Source organism: Lissotriton vulgaris, chromosome 1_1, assembly GCF_964263255.1.
Source record: "Lissotriton vulgaris chromosome 1_1, aLisVul1.2, whole genome shotgun sequence".
Lineage (NCBI taxonomy): Eukaryota > Metazoa > Chordata > Amphibia > Caudata > Salamandridae > Lissotriton > Lissotriton vulgaris.
In genome coordinates this window covers 1,941,825,499-1,941,840,467 of record NC_141685.1, presented here as the reverse complement: position 1 = coordinate 1,941,840,467, position 14,969 = coordinate 1,941,825,499, and the positions used below count along the sequence as shown (strand labels likewise).

At 42.4% G+C, this 14,969-nt stretch overlaps 1 protein-coding gene across 1 annotated transcript in view; it reads left to right on the top strand.

Moving 5' to 3' along the window:
• LOC147751412 (transient receptor potential cation channel subfamily A member 1-like) overlaps positions 1–14,969 on the top strand; it is a 978,460-nt gene that overhangs the window by 608,924 nt on the left and 354,567 nt on the right. Inside the window, exon 6 of the mRNA XM_086938479.1 lies at positions 12,202–12,291. Coding sequence (XP_086794605.1) covers positions 12,202–12,291 — 90 coding nt within the window. The remainder of the gene's footprint in view (positions 1–12,201; positions 12,292–14,969) is intronic.

The window sequence follows — 14,969 nt, the reverse complement described above, 5'->3', positions numbered from 1 at the left end:
TATATATATATATATATATATATATATATATATATATATATATATATATATATATATATATGTATGTATATATATATATATATATATATATATATATATATATATATATATATATATATATATACATATATATATTTGTATGTGTATTACCTTTTTTTAGTTAGCTTGTAACTGTGGTGCATTTGATGAATCTACAGCAAACATTCACCAAAAATATTCGTACCCGTCTAAGCTAATTATTGGAAAGTTCTGGGGTAATCCACCAAGCAGAGTTTCAAAAGCCTTAATGCCTTTTACCCATTCATTTTTCCATTGTAAATTTAGACGCATCCAGAGCTGAAACGGCTAAATTGATTTACACCAAAGTCAGCAGAAAGCTAGATTTTGGTCCAGAAAACGTGTTTATGAAATTGGGTTATGGGTTGAAGGAGAGTGATACTCTTTTCAAGCAGCAACCACAATCTCTGTCACAAGCAAACCCCAAAATTTACATGTGCTTCACTCTCTGATCACTTACCACAAAAACAGTCAGGCTTAACTTAGAGGCAATGTATAAAGTATTTGCACAGCACGTCAAACAGTAGTAAAGTAAAAACACAACACAAGAAAAATCCCGCACCGATTTAGAAAAATAGAGTAAAGTGACATACATTATTTCAGACCAAAATGACAAAAATCCAATCAGTGGAAACAGAGATATGCAATTTCAGAGTTTCAAGTGAAAATAGTGCTTAGAAGCACATAGTGCCTAATGTGATTATCTGGTTGAGCCGAATCAGGACACAGAGGCAAGTTCAGGTCATCTGTAATCACCTGCCGGCTGGATAGAGGGACTCAGTTAGGCCTACTGAACAAAGCACCTTAAATTCTGGTTGGTGCAATGTTGTGTGAGTCCGTATTTAGGAAGCATCACACAGCAGCAATTCTGAGGAAGCTGCAAGGCTGCCAAGCAGTCATGTGTCTTCATCAAGGATGTCGTCTGGAGGGGCTTGCGATGCAAAGTCCTTGGTTGAAGAATTTTCATGCACCAGCGATTCCAAAGAAGCTGCGGGCCTGTAATGTGGAGACCTGCGTTGGCATCGAGAATTGTGTCAATGAGGGGCCTGCGATGCAAGGCCTTCATCATGGATGCGTTGCGCAGTGGCAGATCTGAAGAGACGGCAAGCTGCAATGCCAGGGGATACATCACGATGCAGCAGGTTCGATGTGGCTATTAGCAGCTGTGTTGCTCTGCATCAGTTCTGCTTACCGCACCGCATTTGGGAAGGCAGAGCACATTTAGGCCCCCTTCCAAGGTTCTAGAACTGGAGTTGCAGATCTTTGTGTTTGGGACTTACAACAGCAGAGTATAGGTGCTGGGTTTGAGGTGGTTGGAGCCTTTTCTGTCACTAAGGATCGAATCAGAAGGCCAGCCAATCAGCCCTTTTAGTCACTATGGTTGCTCTGGGTTCAAGATGCAAGTACAATCCTTCATTAAGGCAGTAAGGCAACAGAGTAGCAGTCCTTCTTGCAGAGCAACACAGCGGCCCTTCTGAGTCTTCCATAGGTTCAGAAGTGTAGTGAATGGTTATGTGTAACGGTCCATTATTTAGACCAGGTGCCCACTTTGAAGTAGGAGAACGGTCCAAAGGTTTCACCCCCCAGAGGTGCTTGACATTTCCTGCCTTCCTTCCGTGGCCCCAGCTTGTCTGGGGTAACCAAATACTAGTGTCATACCCTTTGTGAGTGTGTTTAGCAGAGCCTTTGTGATGTGCAAGTGTGGAAGGTGATAGCTATTCCCCCTCATCAAGTCAGAGATGGCCCATCCTGCCAACACCTATTCTCCTTTGTCCCACTGGGAGCAATACACAAAGACCAACTGTCAGCTACATTTAATCATGTCACCCAGGAAACAGGATGTGGAGTCCAAATGGCTAGAACAAGAAAATCCTAACTTTCTAAAAGTAAACTACCAACAAAAGGGTTGGGCCAATTAAAGTCAGTAAGGCTAGGCAACTGAAAATGCAAAACAGAGGCTAATACTGACTGTGCTTTCAGACCCTTTAAGTTACCTCCGTGATCATACTTATCAATAAATGTGGTTACTATATATTCTTTCTCTTCTTTGGTCAAAACAACTTATGTTTTGTTTTAAATGGTCATACACAAAAGAAACAAGACATATAATTAGGATTTCTTGTTTTCAGTTTCTATTTTGGTAAGTTCTGGTGTTTTTTCCCAGTGTTTTTAAGTGATTTCAATACCTTAAAAACAGTGGTTACACATTTTCCAACCATTAAAAACAATCGAAACAGTGTTTTTCCGGTGTTTATGAACCTTGTGCTTTTATTATTGATTGCTATCTGTACTAATAGTGCATGGTATATAGACAGTGTGCGTACAGTGTAAATGAGGTCAAAATACATTTTTATAAATCAAACTTATCGTAGTACACCATAAAATACTACTTCAGTGAGTCTTTGATAATGCACGCTTGCTTTCCTTCCCATGTAATCTTTTATCTGTGAAAAGGTCCTCTCAACATTGGCACTTAAGACAGGCAACGCCAAAATAGCCTGTATACAATTTGCTAAACTCTGAACACTGACCGGGCTTTCCATGCCAATACAGGTGCACCTGAAGATTGAGATTCACTGCGCCAGCTTCTGCAACATATGTGATGAAGTGGGCGCATATCCATTCAGAGTGATTTAAGCGGTCAAAAATGAGGCAGCACTTTTGAAACTCCGGAGTAAACTTCCCTTTACGGAAGGGACATATAACTTGTGCAGAGTACCACAGCAAAGCCTCATTGACTTCAAATGCCATGGTTGGTGAAGGGCTATTTCTCAAACATTGTAAAATAAAATTTTCTAAATTGCTCCTCAACATTTCTTTGCTTACCAAAGTGTCGCCCAGCCTACTCTCAAGGAGAGTTTTCACATGTACAACAATTATGCTGAACACCTGGTAGACAAGGGTGTTTTCAAACTCGTTTATTTCATTATGTCCACTACAGCAGTCATTCTTTCCTGTAAAAATCTAAGAATGCAGTAGAGTGTACTTTTATCAAATCACTATCAATATGAGGCCAAAAGTTCTGTAAATGGTTGCCACATAGATAATATAGTATTCCTGGCCTCCACTGTTGGAAAGTGGATTATTGGTAGGGGCAAATGTAGGTCTGCCACTGGCAATACGGCCACTAACACAGTATAGGGGTCAGAATAGGTCTAAGGAAATGATTCCTATGGTAGATCCTTGGTAGATTGGATGTGAGCAGGCAGACTTAACTTGAAAGACAGGTATGTAAAGCATTTAAAAAAAACACAATTTGAGTAAATAATTAAGACACAATCCACAATAAAAACCCAACACCAATTTATAAATATAAGGAATATTTTTATCTTTAAAATGACACCAAACGTCAAAATTCCAATGTAGGGAACCGGAATATGAATTTTCAAAGATTTAGCAATTTGTAGCACATAGAAACATACAGCGCCTTATCAGGACACCTGGTTGCGATAGACTGGGTAAAAGTCAAAGTTTCATGCCGACTGCGATGGAGATCTGGGCAGCTACCCCTCGGGGTAGGTCTCGGTCACAGTTTTTACCTTCCGACTTACAAACTTTTCTGGAGTTTTTCTTCCCGGGGTCTCTCAAACTCTCAGCCAGTCCGGATTCGGTGAAGGTTTGCCGGATTGCCTTGCGACACACTCCCGGTCAACTTATGAAAGTCGACCTCCAGAGCGTTCCAGTGGACAAAGCAAGGATCCAGGCCGACACACGGTTGAAGGCAGGCAGCTTGGCTTTTGCGGTCGCTCCCGGTCACCCTTTCTTCTTTCAGACTTAAACATTTTTACATAGCTTTTTCTCACGGGGTCCGTCGATGCTCTTCACCAGGCTGGATTCAGTGAAGGTTCACTGGCCTCAGATTTCGACTACTCTAGGAAAAACTCTGGAAGCAGGACCTATGGAGCTTTTCAGTGGGACAAACCTGGATGGCAGGCCGACTGGCGGTTGAAGGCAGGCGGCTTTGCTGGCCACGTTGAGCTTTTTTCCAAAGTTGCTCCAAAGTTCTCCAAACTTCCGGGACTTCTTCCTGAAGTTCCCCAAAGGGTCCCAAAGTGTCTCAAACTCACACCAAGGGTCTGAAATCTCCAAGATGGTCCTTGAAAATTGAGGACTTCAGTTCCCACAATCCACTTGGACAAAACCCTCACAAATCCACTGGTAGATCTCCCGGTTGAGGACATTTGGTGATGATGTCCCTGGTGAGCTCTGTTAACCTTTAGCTTGCAGGGAGTCTACTCTTTAGTCTTTTCACAACAAGATAATCCACAGGCTGGAGTTTCAGATTGCAGAAAGTGCAGTCTTCAGAGTGCAGGCCTTAGGAAATACACATACACATACAATTTCCAGCATGACCAGCCTTGCTTGCTTAAGTTTCAAGTAGCAGATCTGAGGGGCTCTGCCCTTCTCAGATACTTATTCAAATTTCTGTGGGTCAAGCAAAGGTCTGACCACCAGAGTGTCGCACTATTTTTTCCCAGAGTGCACCAATTCTTTCAAATTTATAATGGCTGATTTTCCAGCAGAGAGAGACGAAATGGCTAAACACGCCCCTAAGGTGGCTAATCTCCATAAATCTCCTCAATGCATCTGCGCATTCCTTCCTTAATCCTAGCATCTGGCTGGGGTCAAAGTGTGGAGTTGTAAATGACACTGGTGTCTTCCCCTTCCCTTGAAGTCTATTCTTTACGACTCCTCCCCCATATCTGGCATTCTTGTGCAACAGGAGACTGCCCTCCCAACAGAGCTGGTCAACCCCAGTGGCTCTTTATCACCTCTTCAAAGGAGTCTGGCTAATCCACTCAACTCTGAATAATCAGGACAGACCACTGGACGGCTGAATCTGGGCTTACAAACAAGAAAGTCTTATAACTTCTATGATGTACATTTTAGGAGATATTCAACAATATCATATTGTTGAGTTTAATATTCCATTATGGGAAGTCTTTGAATGGTACTTTTAGCCTTCTCCTATCAAGAGTTATTACTTAATAACGTTTTGCCATGTTAACCTATGTGGCAGGTGATTTGCAACAGGAAAATGACTTGGGCCAGTTTTCCAGCACCAGGGCTTATGAAAACATATTTTATAAGTACTTTACATATAGGGAGACTTTAGGAGTTCTGAATATGTAAAAATATTGCAGATCCTTGCCCCACAGTGCTCCTACCACCAAAGTCGATTTTGGGCAGCACTTTATCACAACGTGGGGAGTGAAATGTGCAATTACACTGAAACCCAGGGCATATAAAACTAATTTTAAAAGGGTCCTTCTTATAAATACCTGATCCCCCACCACCGGGACACCTAGGACAGACCCCTGGGGGTACCTAATATGCCCAAAACATTGTAGGTCAACCATTTTTAAGTGCCCCCAGTTTGGGCACAATTTACTTTTTAAAATAAGTCCTGCATCATAGGGCTACTTTTAAACTGACCTCAGGCTCAGCAGTGCACACATGCAAGTGCATAAAAGGCTACTGGTCTCTAAACCGCCCTATTATATGCCAGGGACTTAGAGCTAGTTTCAATCCCCCTGCCTATTATGTACTATTGCCTTATAGGGTAGGTCACAGGGGTACCCTGGCTCCCAGTCAGAAGTTGTACGAAGTTCAAGACCCTCTGTATTGTCTACAAGGCAATAAATAACACGGGACCCAGATTTCTGAGAAGTTCCTTTAAACCTCTGGCAACCCCTAGAACGTTGCGCTCCAACACGGCTCACATGCTTCAGATTCCCAGAACAAGAAAAGTGACCTGGGGAGACAGACGTTTCACCATAGCAGCGGCGAAATTGTGGAACTCTCTTCCCCTTAATATAAAGATCAGTCCATCTTTGATTGTCTTCAGAAAGCAGCTAAAGACTTGGCTGTTTTCTCAATGACATCCCTGTAGATCACTTTATTCACTGTTTCACTGTTTATTATCTGGTTAGTTATCCTTTAGCTGCTAGCGCCGAGACACCTACGGGTAATTGCAGCGCTTTAAAAGTTGCCTAAAATAAATAATAAATAAATAAATAAATACCCCAACCCATAGTGTACCCTAGTGTATGTAGGTGTTTCACTTTATCCTAAGTGTTTTTCAGCATAGCACTGGCCTGGCCCTGGGCCTGGTTAGGCAGAGCCCAGGGTCATTCAGAGTCAGTTACCACCAGTACCAGTCGGCAAAAAGTTGGATTTCCCAGGACACAGGATGACTTTCCAACATCCACCAAATACTATCCGCAAAGATGTTCATATTTTTGAGCAAACAGTGTTGTCTGCCATCAACAACCTGGAATAAAACAAAGAAAATGTCAGAAAAGAACATCACAAAAGATCAAAGGGATACTTTGGCTAAGTTACAAAAGGATAATACAGTTGTAATTAAGGAGGCAGATAAAGGGGGGGCTATCATGGTTTGGTCAACAGAAGAATGCAGGAAGGAAGGAGAGAGGCAAGTACCTAATGAAGAGTGTTATGGGAAAATTCAAGGAGACCCTACAAAGGCCAACTCACATGGAGACCAGTAAGTGTGGTTATGTAGTATGTTAATGATACGTGCTTCTACACATAAAAGGTTGACAGTAATTTGTTCATGCATGTGTGTTTTTTCAGATACAATCAAAAGTACTAAATGGAATGCTTTTGTTATTGAAACTGTCACGTTAAGAGTAGATATGAGGTAACTTAGTTGACCGTTGGGCTGGATGGCATGGGAGCCCACTCTAGATTATATGTACAAAGGAGCTAATTGTTTGTGTTGTGTTTTTATTGTAGTGTTCAGCAGTTCTGAGTTTTGAGGAGAACCCAGAAATGGTTGAGGGTTTGAAACGCATCTACAGTTTTTTCAACCAACAAGTGCATTTAAAAGATTAGGTGCTGGCTTTCAGGGAAGAAAGTGACTGTCTATAAAAAATGTTGTGTTTTCTCATGATGTTTTGTGGGTGATATATATCTAAAAGTATGTTCCTTATATGTCTTGTTTCTTTTGTGCATGGCCATTTGAAATACAAAATAAGTGGTTTTGACTAAAGAAGAGAAAGAATAAATGGTGACCATATTTATTCATTAGTGTGATCATGGAGGTAACAGAGTGTTTGAAAGCGCTGTCAGTATTGGCATCTGTTTGTTGAACTTTCTAAAAGTGGAATTATTAGGATTGTGACTTAAAACACAACTTTACCATTTAAGAGAGTTTTAAAATAGAATTCTGTAGACAACAAAATCAACTTTATTTCCTGCTCCTAAGTGGAAGTTATCACTTTTTAAATGTCATAAGTTCACCCAATGTTATCCTATGGGAGAGGCAGGATTTGCAGTAATGAAAAACACATTTAAGAGTTTGTCACTATCAGGACATGTGAAACTTAAATGTACATGTCCAACCTTTCAAAGACACTGCACCCTGTCCTATGACTGTTTGGGGCGTGCCTAGGAGTGAACCATTTGTTTTGAAAATTTAGGTATGGGCCTGAGAAAAGGTTTATTTTGCTAGGTAAAAATAACAGTTTAAAACAACGCACAAGATACAATAGCAGGCCTGACACATGTTTAAAGGCAGCCACGGCCCGTGGAGGGAGTTTCGGTGGGGCGGGGGGGAGGGGCATGGTGGGGGTGCTAACAACTGGAGTATGGATAATTGAAGGTAAGCAAACAATTTAATAAATCAAACGAATTTCGTAGCGCACTCTGCATCGCTTTTTCCTCTCCGCAACTCACTCAGGTCTTGGGGACATCATCCCCTTAGGGCCAGTGCCCATTTAAAAGGGAGAGTGGCACACTGCCCACCTCCCCAAGCATTGCTGAAGCCCTCTGTGGGTGAAAGATATTTGTTTCCCCTGACTGTGCTTCTGTGGGCAGGCATGCAGAGATTGCTATCACACAATCAAAGGAAACCTTCTCTTCTTTGGGTAGCAGTACCTCTATTCTTTTGGTTATCAAAGGGGACCCTCTCATTTGTTACCACAATCAAGGGAAACCTTCTCTTCTTTGGGTATCTGTACCTCTATTCCCTTGGTTATCTAAGGGGACCCTCTCATTTGTTACAGATATCACCCAGTGGCACCAGAGAAAAAAAACGGCTCCCTCCCAGTGGGCGTAAAGGCGTCTCCAACTGCACCCGGGATGGCATAAAGGGGAGAAAGCTGGACTCCGCAGACTGTGGGGCTGCCTTCAAAGTTGCGTTTTGAGGGTGCCCTGGGTGGGCACCAGGGCACCACCCTAGGCACTGGGGAGTCTACGGGCCAGTATGGACTCAAAGAGGGGGGCTGCACACCTTTCCTCCTCTGTAGATGTATGTTGGCCAGTATGGGCTGGTGAAGGGGCTGCACCCCCTTCCCCTTTAAATGTATGTTTGTCCCAGGGGATGGGGTCCCCGGGACCTTTCAATGTTCAGGGAGGGAGGAGGTTGCTTAAAATCCTTGCCATAAAAGAAAATAATTTGCCCTCGGGGATTGGGCTTCGGAGGCCAGCAATGGCTCAAGAAGGAGGGACAGACACCTTCACTTCCAAATACTAAAAGAAGAAAACATTTGAAAGATAAATGATAAATAGCCAGCAAGAGTCGCTTATTTATTATACACTGCTCCTAGCAAGGAGCGTTCCATAATACTCAAGGGAACTTTCACTCAATTTACTCAATATGTTTTCTTTGTGGTGTGCCTCTAGAAGAGGCAGGGCAATACCAAACATGCGTTATTGTTGTGGGGGGCTGCAGGTAGTGAAGCAGGCCCCAGCAATATAAAGAAAAAACATGACGTTTTCTAGGTCATTACATCCATGACCCTAGGAGAGCTTACCATATTTTTTTTAAATCACTCTGAGCTAGAGCGTTATGCTCCTCAGATGGAGTGTGAGGACCTCTAGTGGTTAATTGTTACATTTCGTGCTTTAAAAAATTTTAATAGAAAAATTTAAAGAAATATTTGTTTTTGAAAAAAAAGCTTTATTCTACACACTTATGACAATCACTTTTAAGAATTATTGCAATGTGTGCCTTTGTGACATATACATCTGACTATAGCTATTGATGGCACCATTTAAATTGTTACACATAGCTGTGCAATTCAGTGGGGGTTGGGTGCGGATCATGGCCAAAGGCCAAATGCCATATGCAGCATGGAGTTGGGCACAAGCAGGGGTGTTGGACGCAGGGTCTGGCTGAAATAAGTTTGAAAAAAGTCACCCATAATTTCAGGGGTAACGTCACATCACAAATGCCAGAGAGGAGTACACAGTGATAGTGACTTTCAATGAAAGCATAGTTTCAGTACGTTAGTGGACGTTATGATACTCACTGTAATTGGATTTAAAACTAAAATGTTATCATGATTGAAATATTTTGGACTTTGCTTATTACTCCTAAACTGTCATACTTATTTTTAACACATTTGTCAAGAGCTCCAAAGTTAACTAAAGGAGACTTGTTATATATAATTTTTTTATATTAACATAATTAATCAATAAAATATATAGCCTTCAAGATTGATGTCAGAGAGTTGTTTTAAATGTTACTTTCTACTATACGTTTTGCTGTATCATTTTTCTGTAAAACTGAGAGCTAATGTATTCACCCAGTTGTGTATCACTTCATTTATCAATCTCTAAAGGAGTGAAGACTGAAGGGTTAATTTGAAGACAAACAGCCATGCTGTTAAGGAGCTGGGGCAGCAGACACCCTGACTCTGCCACCAATGCACCTACCCGCCCCCCATATCTAAAGATCCTCACTGTGGGGCTTATTAGGATGGCGGGAGGACTTGAGTCCGCCCGTCACCCAGCGGTGCTGGGATCGGCCGCCAATTAGGATGTGAGCCCCACCCTGGCCCTCATATTCTGCATCATTAACATTGCGGAGGGTGCTGCTGTAAGCAGCACCCACCCCAATGGCAATGAGGCATGCTGTGCATTTCCAGGCACAATGTGACGGGCACCGCGTGGTGATTGCCACCTTGTGCATGGCAGTGAAGGGAAGCAGCCCCCACCCTCCCGGGGGCCTACATCGGGTCCCCAAAGCAATTCCCTCCAGCCTTTCCATGGTGGCAAGGCCGTCATGGAAAGGCCTTGCCCCCAACATAATATGGGTGGCGGTGTCTGGAAGGCACCACCACCATGTTATATCCCAGGTCTGCCTGGTCGGCAATCGTAACGATTTCCGACCAGCGGAAAAGCGCCGGATGGACTTTCTGTCTGCCATGCTAATATGGGGGGGGGGGGTAAATCATGTTGTGATGGCGGGTGGATCGCCACTGCCGGCGAGGTGGTGGCAATCCTCCTGCCATCATAATGACCCCCTTAATATGCACAGTTGTTCCATTTAAAGTGCTTCTTCCAATATGGCGGTAGCTCTTGTGTTTGAATGTTGTTTGACCCATCAAGCCATAGTTGCTTGATGTATGGGATGTCATTTGTTTCTATTTCCAAAAGACAAAACCTCAAGGCAAGGTATTTAAACAAAAATAAAACTATGCAATGTAATTTACACACACATTTTTCTACGAATGCCTGTGAGGACATTGCTCATTGTGCCTGCCTGAATAGACATCCTGTAAATTACTGTCCCATGTTGAAAAATACAGCTATGGAATACAGTACTTAGTAAGGCAGGCTTTCTCACATGAAAGGGGCTGGTGGGTTTGCATCAGATGACTTGCTAGGGATCGGCTTCGAACAACGGAGCTAGCTGAGGATGCTTAATTTAGCATCTGACCACATCTAAATATAGGCTGTATTCTGGTGGATGCTCTGTTATTGCTCTCCTTTAATTGATTTCCTGAGACAGCCTTCCTCTATTTAAACCTTTGACCCGACTTCTGCAGACATATATATCAGCAGCAAGTGTTTATCTTACCGAGTTATTTTATCATTATCTATTCAGGATTCCCTAAGTGTAGGATCTTTTCCACTACAGTATAACCTTTAATTCACCCATCTGAAAGTGCATAAAGCACCCTAACTCCTTAAACATTCATTTAGTTCCAGTTTGAGGTGAGTTGCTGAACAAAGAGCCTCATACCCATGCAAACCATGTCAAGTAATTGAAGCTATGGAAATTTTCAGACACTTGATCACGGGCAACGTGCCAAAACCACAGACCTTATTTTATTTTCACTTTGGCCAAGTATATGGCATTCCCCCAGTCCCTGTGGAGTCATTTGAGGTTGCTCTTTGATTTTAACATAACATTTACCTCCCAAAACACCACCATTGTCTGATAAAAGGTGTACCTCCGATACTACACTGCACTCAGAAAGTCTTGCTACTGCTTACCGTTGTCATGCCCAGTGTGTATTGTTGCAGTAGACTAAGCTATACCCTAGCTTCTCTAATACATCTCTCCCAAAACTCCAAAGAGTGCAAAACTACACTGCCCACCTGCTGTATGGGTTGAAAATATACAATTGCATCACACCTGCCATAAAAGCCATTGACTGATTTTCAGTAAAGGAAACATCGTCTTCAGAACTCCTTACCAGGTACATAAGGAGCTCTTCAACTGTTGTCCCTTACCACCCTTCGGGAAGGCTCATCAAATCTTTCAACCACAGCATATTAATGATGTTATGGTTCAGAATCAAGAAATATGATGGTTGATCCCTCTATGCCGAGGTGTGCACCTTGAATATCGAGGGGACAGAATTTTAATAAAAATACAACAAGTAAATCAGCCTAGATTTTCTATACCTATCTCCACATATATGTACCTATGCAGTACATATATCCTCCAGGTACAGACGTGGATTTATGAATGGTAAATTTATACTTCCCTATTTCCACTTACCTTTTGATATTTGTCCCTTGATATTCTTATATGATGATATAATGAGGGTCGATAATTAGTAGTACAACCTATGCCCAGTGCTTCTCTTTATGGAATGCCCTACAAAGACAACTACAAATTAACATCATATCATCATGTGGATCCCTAGAGCTGGGTCCTGGCTGGGGTGCGTTCTTTCTTCCAGCACTCTCTTAGGCGTACTCTAACCTGAAAGTGCACTAACGGCACCAGACGGTGGCTAATAGGGCCATGCAAAAACGTCAAATAAAGTGCAAATAAATGAAAGGTCTCCCTCCCCAATGCCTCACTATTTTACAAAAAACAACGTGAAGGGTTCATATACTATGAGTCCTAGTTATGGATTATTTTTCTTTTCTTTTTAGGCATTATTGCAAATGCAAGTTCCTGTGGATTTACTGGACTATAAAGGGGCAACTCCATTACAGCGTTCTAGAGATAGCAACACCATACAGGTACTTATGGAATCTTTGTAGTGTTTATTTATTAAAACTCCTTGCTGTTTTGTGATGCTTCCTTTAAAGGGAGATTAATATGCATGTGTGATATAGAGCATGATCTATAGAGGATCTGATTCACAAGAATGTAACCGAGAGCTGTTTTGCATTGTCTTGTTTCCTCTCTAGTCTTAACCAACATGGGGGGGGGTAAGAGTGCTGCGAGTTCCTCCGTAGCCATGGAAGACATGCATACTTGTTTAGTTTTTAAGATAACTTGCAGGAAATCTGTTACCTGAGCCCAAGAACATTGGTTAAGTTGTATCAAATGGGATTCAGTTTAACATGCCTCCTGGACTTTGCAGTAGGTCCAGACATCTATTTATGTTAGTCGCTATGTGAGAATAAAAGATAGCAGGAGTCAGTGGTACATCCACCCAAATACATATACGTTGGAGATGTGGTATATTGGTACGTGAGCTGAGCCTCACATGTAATCCCAGAGTGTAGAATATCAGGGGGTTCTGTGAAAGATATACAACTGTTTTGTATGTTTAATGATTCTCAACATTTAACTGAAAAAACAAGAAGCTATTTTGTAAGGAAAGGCGCTGGCAGTGTCAGCATTTAGTGGGATTTAGGAAATGATATCTGGAAAGACTTGATTTTGAACAGTTCCAACTCAGAGGTACAGTGCACATGTGACAAGATGGCATTATCTTGCTAAATGTCTCCTACATCCCTGACCATCAACTGTTTTGGAAAGCAAAGACCAGGAATATGGCCCCCTGAAGGCCATAATTAAATACTTAAAAATAAATGTATTTGTGCTGCAGCTGTTTATGAAGCAAAGCGGAGTTCCATGTGTTACTTTCAAAACTGCTTGAAGATACCACAAAGCTATATTCTCACGAGGATTTCGTACGTGAGGGCATGTCTTGCAAACAATTTTTACGCAGGCACCTGAACATGTGGAGCATGCATGAAAGAGATAGGTGTGCTGAGGTTGCCTTGCGCTGCTCGTGGAAGAAGGTATCTCTCTATCTCCAGGCTTCGAGGCAAATACCCGACTCACAGGTTCATCCATCTCTATAAAGGCAGAGTTATCTCGCATCATTTGCTATTTTTTTAATCTACGTGTATCCCTCGCCTGGAGAGGGTAAGGCCCCATTAGGTGATTCCACTAGCTCAGATTGGTAAAAAACACAACCAGCAGATAGTAGACGCACCAGCGCCTCTGGGTTGTTGGTGACGTTACACTGGCTACCCATCCGCAAACGGATCGCCTTTAAGGCTCTGACCTTGGCCTACAAAGCGCTCCATGCTGTGGGAGCTAAACATCTCCAAAAGAGACTGACCTTTTACCACCCGACTCGCTCGTTGAGGTCAGAATCTCTACTTTTGGCGGCTGTTCCGCGTGTGAAGAGGGCTCGCCTCGGGGGCCGCTCTTTCAGTCTGTTGGCCCCACAGATGTGGAATTCATTACCGCTCCCTTTGCGGGGGGCGTCTACTCTCCTTGATTTTAGAAGAGGTCTCAAAACCTGGCTGTTTTCCCAATAGGTCTGCCAGTAGTTCCGCTTTTTTTCTGTTTGCTTTTTAACCTCTTTTATCTGTGTTGTGTTATTCTGAAATCTGTTCTCCTTACCAAAAGCGCCGGGACACTCTTTTTGAGTAACCGTTGCGCTATACAAAAGAATAAATAACATAACATAACATAACATAACATAGCCCGTAAGACTCAAACAAGTGATGTCCACCACCAGCATGAAGCTCAATCGAATACATTGTCCTATGTTGACAATGAACTGTGATCACAGCATTTTCAGTTTAAAATAAATATTACAACATGCAGCCCATATTTGTTTGCATTGCAACACTTTAATTCATTTAAATTCACTTCAGGTCACTCTTTAAAGTTTCTGTCTCTTTCATGTAACAAATAGTCAGTAATGACGGTTGACATTAACAAAATAAGAACAGCATTGGCTCATGGAAGTACGGGATGGTGCAGTGAGCTAAATAACGGTGATGGATCAAGCCCTGATCTTTGGACTGGGTAAGAGTGGTCTGCTTAATTCAGACACTCTGTTCATCACCACCCCCTTTTCTGAATCGTTTTTGGCCACTATAGGTGTGGCAGGGTATACTCAGACATGAGTCCCTTGCTCACTGCACCATCAGGATTTAAGCAAGCCGGGCCGACGACGGCTGAAATGCCAGAAACCGGTCCCCGAAAGCTTGTCTCCTTTCTGGTGAAGAATTGGCTTGGTAGTTTGGTCTGCCCTGTTCCCATGATGCACTGGGCCAGGGACAGACTAATTTGCATATAGCCAGGTTCTGAGCTGGGATGGTGCAGTGAGCTAAATAATGGTGATGGATCAAGCCCTGATCTTTGGACTGGGTAAGAGTGGTCTGCTTAATTCAGACACTCTGTTCATCACCACCCCCTTTTCTGAATCATGGAAGTACGTAGGTCTTTAGAAAATCCTGAATATTTGGAGCTCACACTGATAGTAGTGAAAAGACACGCAAATGGCAAACCATTGATTTGGCTTCATGCAGAGAGTAAAGGAGCCTTATATGTCGGAGTACTGTTAATCTTGAGAAAGCATTTATTGATGTGATCTCAAATATTGTACACTCTATGGTGGTCTTCAATCACTTTTTCCAGTTGTTCCTCATGTACGACAGACCTA